Consider the following 8,374-nt stretch of genomic DNA (forward strand, 5'->3'; position numbering starts at 1 on the left):
GCACATCATACTCGCAATGCACCTAACTCGATACGACGATGTACAGCACATTCTTTTCTATCGGTATCCACAAGGTGCTGCTTCCTTTTTTCGCGTTTCCTGGCTATCTTTTATGTTTTGCTACGTAACTATTTTTTGCAACAAGCAAGTTAAGTGATAAAAAACAAAACGCTGTTGGTACGACACATAGTTTTTCTCCTAACGCTATGAGTTACACAGTAGCACAATTTGACCATGAAATGGCCTGCATGAATTAATAGATCTTCTAAATATTGCTTTCTTTTATAAATAAACCTTCAAAGATGGCTGATTTTGCGTTCGATGCTAGCTTAGGGAACAACTGGTTTCTTTAAAAGGCCGATATGCCACAAACAAATTAGCTGCTTCGTGAAAATTACTTCAGTAATGTATTTTGGTCTTTTGGTTGTCTTTTTTGAAGCTTTAATACAGGCGTGTTCAACTCGAAAGCACCGCCGTGCCAATCTAGGTTTTAAAATATGCACGCGCACCAACGTTTGGTAGGCTTACTTTTTTCAAACCATGTCTTAAACGTCTTAACGGTAGATAAAATATGTTGTCAAACGCGAGTAATGAGTAAACGTTTTTATGATACTCCAGAAACCTTTTATAACATACCATGTCGCTTAAGGCGCAGAATCCATAACATGGAATTTAATACGACAGCATAAAGCCCCGGAATTATCCAGAATTCGACAGTTTCAAGCGCCTAAAGGTGGACGGATGAAGTCTAAAAACGACCAATTTATTTAATGGATTTGTGTAACCTTGATACTGATCATCTTTACTGAAGTTAGAATAAAGGCCAAAAAGAATCAATAGAAAAATATTAAATGCGGGACAAATCCTAATGTTTACCATCTGAATGTCCAAAAATTGCGTGCCATTTAAAATGCTGTGCGTGCCACTTTTGGCACGCGTACCACGTGTTGGACACCCCTGCTTTAATATATACGCTTGTTAATAAAACTTTCCGGCCTAAACGGGCTTCCCAAAAACCATTCGGGTTCGGCCGAGTTTCGTGCTGCTACTTTCGGGTCTTGCTCCAGTTTCAGGCCCATTGGCAACTCTTTCTCTGTTGACAAATTTTCCGTGAGGTATTTGAGAGAAAAAAAAACGATTGAGTCATCATCATCCTAATGAACATGTCTTTGTTTGATAACTTTTTTGTATTTTCACATTTTCGTATTTATAGTGCAGCATTTTTGGGTATTTTAAGTATCCTTTGCTTTCAAAAACACTCAGATGTGAGCAGTAATGTATAAAACTTGTTTAAGTTCAATTTGTTACTGTACCTTAAATGTGTTTTCCATTTTATTTCCCCCTTTTCACTACAGTGGTTTGTAAGGGGGCGCATGAGTGACGTCAAGTTTTTTTGTGCGGTTAAAAACGGGGTTAATGACGTCATAGATACGCAAAATTTTGCATGACGTCATCATATGACCTAAACTATGTCGTGACGTAATTTCATGATTTTGTGACGTCATTAATCTATGTACGTACAATTGTACACTAGACCCAAAAAATCCCAAGATTTAAAACGTTTTTCCCAAAGTCCCAAGCTCAGCACTGAAATCCCAAGATCTTGGGAAAAATCCCAAGGAGTGGCAGCCCTGCTGAGTTACCTAACGATTCTGTCTTTAATCTTCATAATTTTGCGACAAAACGACCAAAAACAGTCTCAAGGTCTCAACTTTTAAGACACAAATTTTCACCACGACTGTTTACAAACAGCTGATGACGTAATGTTTATTTTCACAGCTGTTCAAAAACCATGTTTCGCGCTCAATAATTTTCGAAAATAAATGCACATTAACGAATTTCCGAACTTGCAATTCCATCGAGGCGTAAAAGTTTAACTTGTAAATCACTTTTGCAGCAAAAAGACGCAATCTACTATCGTTCTTGGACCAATGAAACGTTACTTCTTTATTTGAGTTTGCATTTGACAAAAGGTCATCACGCGGTCAAATTTTTATGAAAAAGTAGTTATTGCCCATTCATTGGCACAAAACAAAACCGGAGATAGCCAGCAATAGCTGAATTTCGGCACTGGAAACTTTGGAGAAAATGTAACGTCATAACTAAACACTGAAATCATATATGCCAATTTAGGAATTATTACGTCACGTTAATTAGATTCAGAAAACTGTACCAAAAAAGTTTGTAAACAATCGATAACAAAGTATTTTTTTATGGTATCACTTTTCATGACATGGTCGTTAGTCCGTGACCAAATTTCCACAAAAAGCTTGTCAATAAACATTTTTGGACAAATCTCAACGTTTACATGTGATTTTATGGATTCCTTTTATTCTATGTTTAAATAAATCTCTGTCTGCCTTATCAAGTAACAGCACAAACATAATAAAGAGATATTTTACACAATGCAAAACAACACGGACGGACCTAAAAGAAAACTTTATTTACGCCAAAAACATGCACCAGATTTTGAACACAAGCGAAAGCATACATAATAGGATCCACTAAAATAGGACATTTCATTTACTGGAACCATGCCTTCTACAAAACACATCTTCTATTAAAACTATTTCAGCAACCTTACTGTCTGAGGCGATGCAATGTCAAATGTTTTCAAGCAGGAAGGTTTGTGAAATCAAGGGACACACAAATGAACATATACAGCAATCAGGCTACAAATACAAAGTAGAAACAACAATTGGTGCTGAAAGGATAGGGGTTTGTATCCACATAAGTAAGCCTGTTTGAATCAAAACATAAAAATAACAGCTTGAATTTAAATGTAACATGTCTTATCTTATGTTACCTTCTGAGACCAACACATTAGACCCAAAATCAAAAACGGAAAGACATAATCCCACTATACGCACACATGGCTTAAAGAGTGTAAATTTGTAAAGTATATTCTATGACGGGCTTCAATTAAACAGCTTTAAAAACCTACAGTAAAGAAAAAGGTTCAAAAACCAGGGGTTTCCGTACTTTGAAATAACACAAAACACTTGCTGTAAAAAAAATTGCATACCCGACACATTAAACCATCAATGCTCTGGTGGATAATCTTGAAAATACCGTATGAAAGTGTGTGTGTGGGGGGGGGGGGGACAAAGAAAATAATCCATCAGTAAATCCAAGCTATGACTCAAATGTTGGTATGTATGTGTCCTTCTGCTACTGTGCAAGCCTGAAATAAGAATACAAAAAGACATTTAGAAATGAAATCAAAGTTTAAAATGTATATGTGGCTTTGCCAAGCATATACTGGTCAAAAATATTTAGCCCCAAGGGTCAGCCTACACTTGCCTAAGAAAATTGGTTTCCAGGCCAAACATAAATAGCTTAGCAATGTGACTTAGTTGTTTTTAGAAACTAACACTGCCTATTACTTAGGTGAAATATATATGTCTAAATAAAACAGTGGACGACTTCAGACTTGTCAAAGTTTTTAGTCTGCCACATATTTGTAAAGTTAAATCCCAACATCCCACCTTTTCTTTGTGTAATTTATCTCCCATTTCCCCAGTTCAGGTAAAGGTTTTTGTTGCTTAATAACCCTGACTCATCTTGGACAACTGCTTAGTCACTCACTTTGACAACAATGACTCATTAGTATTTTGTTGCTCAGCATCTGAAAAAGCAATTGTAAGTTCTTAAAAAGCCAAACAAAATAAATACAAACCAGCGAAATGCATAAAAATGTTGACACTTCTTTACAAATTAAATTTGCATAATGAAGTTTGTACTGATGTGTGTAATAAGAAAAACAATAAAGGAATCATAATAAAATAAAAAAGTGTATTCTGAATGTCAATAAATATGATAATAGTAACATATCAAACCTCTGCAAACACCTCAACTAACGGACAAATCATTTGGAAATCACAGCAAGGGACATTACCTGGATTGTTGTGAAATGTCAAAGTTGAAGGGTTGTCAAACTCATCACTAAATGGGATGTCAACATTACTAGGATGCGTTGAATCATCGATTATTTCTACTGTAAACTAGTCGTTTGTAGCAAAATATGAGGTTTTATTCAAATCTGGACTTCCAGGCACGGAGGTGGCACCTTTCTGGGTTTGTTTGAGCTCTTCTGTCACCCGATGGCTAAATGTCCGCCCAAATATGCAACTGTCGGCAGATGCGGAGATTAAGTGAGAGTTGTGGTCGAAAGTGAGAGCAACCGCTACCTCTGAATGCCGGCTGATCATGCAAATACAATCTCCTGCAAGACAAACAAAAGATTCTTGTTAAAAATGTTAATTGGAAAAACAGTTGCAAATACATTAAAGCAATTTAAAAACTGAAAAAATGCAAACTTGTAAAAGGCCAGTATTGTGAAATTCCTACCATGAGTAAATTTGCTAGACATACATTTAGTCATTTGACATGAATAAAACATGTTTGATTAATTTAAGTGGAAATGCTTATAAAAATTGTATAACTGCAAATTGCTTTTCAATTTTCTCAACAATGCAAACCAACACTGACCTGTGGTGTACGGGAGGACATAGATGTTTTTATCAACACACGAGGTTGCAACAAGCATTTTGCACCAAAGATATCATATTCGGTTAAATTGCAGCTGCACGCAACTAGCACTGAATCATCGATGAATAAAATCCACAATTAGAATGGCTGGGTTTAAAATTTTGTGGATTTGCTTACTCAACAATGTCCATGTCAGCCATCGAGTGTTTCTCAATGTAATGTTGTTCTCAACTGATGTCAGTTGTAGTAGTAGAGAGACTTGTCTGTTCCACAGCTCATTAGTCGAAACTGTAATTATAAATCTGATTTAGACCAAGAATTGTCAGCATCAAGATTAAACAACTATGCTCTCTGTTAAACAACATAATGAGACTAAAACACAAAAATCACAAAAGTGGTACAAAAACAAATGCAGCTGAAAACTGGACACTTTCACTGTGACTGATATATATAATTAAGAAAGCTTAGGCAAAGGAAAAAGCAATGTACAAAGAAAGGTTCGGAAAAAAGTCAGATTTTCAAATGTTACACATTTGGTTCAAACAAAGGCAAATCACTTAAACGTGCGTGTTGCATTTGCCAAATTTACCCTTGTTAACTTGTATTATTCAAATTTCAGCGTTTTACTGCAGTTTATTGTAGTTCGTGTCAATGATACTTAGTGCATTGAATTTACATTTTGTGTCAACTGAATGGAAATAGCCACACCAGTGACAGTTTACCTCGGGAAACATTGTTGTCCAGATTACAATAAAAAATTATATAAGATTTGGATTAGATATTCTAGAATCGAAACAACTATTCTAAAATACCTAGTTATACTAGTTTCAACTTCCCTACATGACAGTTTACCTCATAATCTTGGTTCGCAAACTTCACAGCAGTGACGGCAGCAGAATGATCAGCTATCGTGTTGAACGGAATATAATCATCAGTAAACATGTGAACACATCGATCTCTACTCGCGCTTGCAAGCATCGAACCACGGTGAGAATAATCCATGCTTAATATATCCCCGTCGTGTGACGAAATAAATGATATCCTCTTAAACGTCATAAGGTCGTACACACTAAAAACAAATGATTGGTTGTCATAAAAAACGCAAAACTATTTAGTCTTGAGGATTACAAAAAACAAATCAAAAATAACAACTTAAAACCAAATTCCAAATTTACCGTGGATTGGAAAAACAAGCTAAAATAGGTGCAGCCTAGAAACCAACGATGAAATTACTGATGCATATTTATGATAAAGAGTGTTAAATTGTGTGCAGAATTCCCCAATGTGCCCAGACATAAAGATGACTACAAATTGAATTAGGAAGTATGTTGAATACATACTGCTGGATACTCCCACTCCTGTCGCCAACCGCATGTGTTTGCCGTCATTATGATCAGAAATGCAACATGCTTCAACCAATGTTTTAGTGTCCGTGGAGTGTTTCTCCATACTTTCCAATAGAATTGTGTGTTTCAGAACCTACAAATATTCAATAACTAACTTATTGCTCGTTCAATACATATATCCTACAAACAGCCACAATATATAAGGTTCGTACACATGTTTGGTCATCGATTTTCCAAATCCTGACTCTGCCGTCATTTGAAACCGAAACAAAACAGCTGTCCCAGCACAATCAGAAAGAGTCTGCAAAAACACCATAAGGAAGAAACTATTATTACATGTAAACAGGGTTTTGTGCCCCAGTGATTTAAATCAGTGACAAAAACAAAACAAGAATTTGACTAAATAAATTAAATCAGAAAGACTTTTCTGAATTTGGTTTACATTTATAATTCCACTGTTATAATTAGTGTGGAGCAGACAATTTACACTCATGAGACATGATTACAGCAGCTGACGTTACAACATTTCATTCATTTTCAGCCACTACTGATGATATTTGAATAGTTATAGTATGTCTATTGACATAAGCTTTTTATCATTTTTGTTATGAATTATGTTATGATCTCCATGGATGTGAGGGGTACAGAAACTGACGATGCTTTTTTTGAGCACATTTAACATTAAAAAAAAAAAATCACTAAAAAATGATCAGTCACTGTTTTTCAGTATTTTGGATATCGAAAAGCAGTATGTCCCGATTAATAACATTTATTGTTTACAATTATCTTTTGTGATGAAATATAATTTTTTTGATGATGTAACTTCAATATATGTATGTTACAAAGACAAACCTTGATATCCTAGACACACGAGCTGTGAAACCTGGAAACTGAAGTGACATTTGGTTTTTCAAAATCCATCACATCAGTTATAACACGTGAGTGATCAGAAAATACAAGATGCAGCCACATGTTGTAGACATCTACTGACATCGCAAGCACTTCATAACCTCTGCAAAAATCCAATTGTAAGTTCAAAATAATTAATGTAAAAATATATTAAACAATATACATGGATCTGTTCATAAATTTAGTCATAAAAATAAAAGCTCAAATAGATGTAAATGCAACATGGTTTATTATTTTATAACTGCTTCTGCAAATGCTCATGCCCACATCAGTGATATTGAGGCAAGTTGCTTTTTATGTCTACTTGGGCAGTTATTTTTCTCATTAAATATGCAAAAATTTTGAAACTAACTTTTACCAAAATACGACTTTTTATCATGCAGCAAAAGCAAAAGCACGATTTTGTCTTTAATCTTCATAATTTTGCGACAAAACGACCAAAAACAGTCTCAACTTTAAAGATGAAAATTTTTCGCCACGTCTGTTTACAAACAGCTGATCGCTGATGACGCAATGTTTATTTTCACAGCTGTTCAATAAATATGTTTCGCGCTCAATAATTTTTCGGAAATAAATGCACATTAACGAACTTCTGAACTTGCTATTCCATCGAGGCGTAAATGTTTAACTTGTAAATCACTTGTGCCGAAAAAAAAACGCAATGTACTATCGTTCTTGGACCAATGAAACGTTACTTCTTTATTTGAATTTGCATTTGGCAAAAGGTCATCACGCGGTCAAATTTTTATGAAAAAGAATTTATTGCCCATTCATTGGCACAAAACAAAACCGGAGATAGCCAGCAATAGCTGAATTTCGGCACTGGAAACTTCTGAAAAAATGTTACGTCATAACTAACCACTGAAATCATATTTGGCAAACTCATGAATTATTGCGTCACGTTAATTAAATTCAGAAAACATTACTAATAATTTTTTTAAACAACTGCGGTAAATTAAAACACGAAACTTTATTTTAACTCCAAAAGTGCATTTTTTTTCCCAAATTCATGCCGCAATTGATAACAAAGTATTTTTTTATGGTATCACTTTTCATGACATGGTCGTTAGTGCGTGACCAAATTTCCACAAAAAGCTTGTCAACAAACATTTTTTGACAAATCTCAACGTTTACATGTGATTTTATGGATTCCTTTTATTCTATGTTTAAATAAATCTCTGTCTGCCTTATGAAGTAACAACACAAACATAATAAAGAGATATTTTACACAATGCAAAACAACACGGACGGATCTAAAAGAAAACTTTATTTACGCCAAAAACATGCAGCAGATTTTGAACACAAGCGAAAGCATACATAATAAGATCCACTAAAATAGGACATTTCATTTACTGGAACCATGCCTTCTACAAAACACATCTTCTATTAAAACTATTTCAGCAACCTTACTGTCTGAGGCGATGCAATGTCAAATGTTTTCAAGCAGGAAGGTTTGTGAAATCAAGGGACACACAAATGAACATATACAGAAATTAGGCTACAAATACAAAGTAGAAACAACAATTGGTGCTGAAAGGATAGGGGTTTATATCTACATAAGTTAGTCTGTTTGAATCAAAACATAAAAATAACAGCTTGAATTTAAATGTAACATGTCTTATCAAATG

The 8,374-nt window shown here is 34.7% G+C and overlaps 1 protein-coding gene across 2 annotated transcripts; it reads right to left on the reverse strand.

The window, feature by feature from the left end:
• Window positions 1-2,428: 2,428 nt before the first annotated feature.
• LOC145225186 (WD repeat-containing protein 62-like) lies at window positions 2,429-6,901 on the reverse strand. 2 transcript variants are annotated; one of them, XM_080091866.1, is made up of 8 exons: window positions 6,690-6,901; window positions 6,050-6,138; window positions 5,832-5,970; window positions 5,344-5,560; window positions 4,492-4,779; window positions 3,899-4,225; window positions 3,489-3,628; window positions 2,429-3,184 (listed from the first exon to the last, which is right to left on the reverse strand). In XM_080091866.1, the coding sequence occupies exons 5-6, from the start codon at window positions 4,547-4,549 to the stop codon at window positions 4,005-4,007; spliced, it is 279 nt and encodes a 92-aa protein (XP_079947992.1). In that variant the 5' UTR covers window positions 4,550-4,779; window positions 5,344-5,560; window positions 5,832-5,970; window positions 6,050-6,138; window positions 6,690-6,901; the 3' UTR covers window positions 2,429-3,184; window positions 3,489-3,628; window positions 3,899-4,004. The 2 variants fall into 2 exon arrangements, with proteins under 2 accessions (XP_079947992.1, XP_079947991.1); XM_080091865.1 differs by lacking the exons at window positions 5,344-5,560; window positions 5,832-5,970; window positions 6,050-6,138; window positions 6,690-6,901 and having other exon boundaries at window positions 4,492-4,936.
• Window positions 6,902-8,374: the final 1,473 nt, after the last annotated feature.

The sequence above is a fragment of the Phallusia mammillata genome, chromosome 4, assembly GCF_965637545.1.
Source record: "Phallusia mammillata chromosome 4, kaPhaMamm4.hap1.1, whole genome shotgun sequence".
Lineage (NCBI taxonomy): Eukaryota > Metazoa > Chordata > Ascidiacea > Phlebobranchia > Ascidiidae > Phallusia > Phallusia mammillata.

What these genes read in the sequence shown, in the direction of transcription:
- LOC145225186 (XM_080091866.1), bottom strand. Translation starts at nt 4,549, where the DNA reads ATGCTTGTTGCAACCTCGTGTGTTGATAAAAACATCTATGTCCTCCCG. An exon ending in TGTCCTCCCGTACACCACAG is followed by an intron (nt 4,226 to 4,491) that starts GTCAGTGTTGGT and finishes TTTGTCTTGCAG; the next exon opens with GAGATTGTATTTGCATGATC.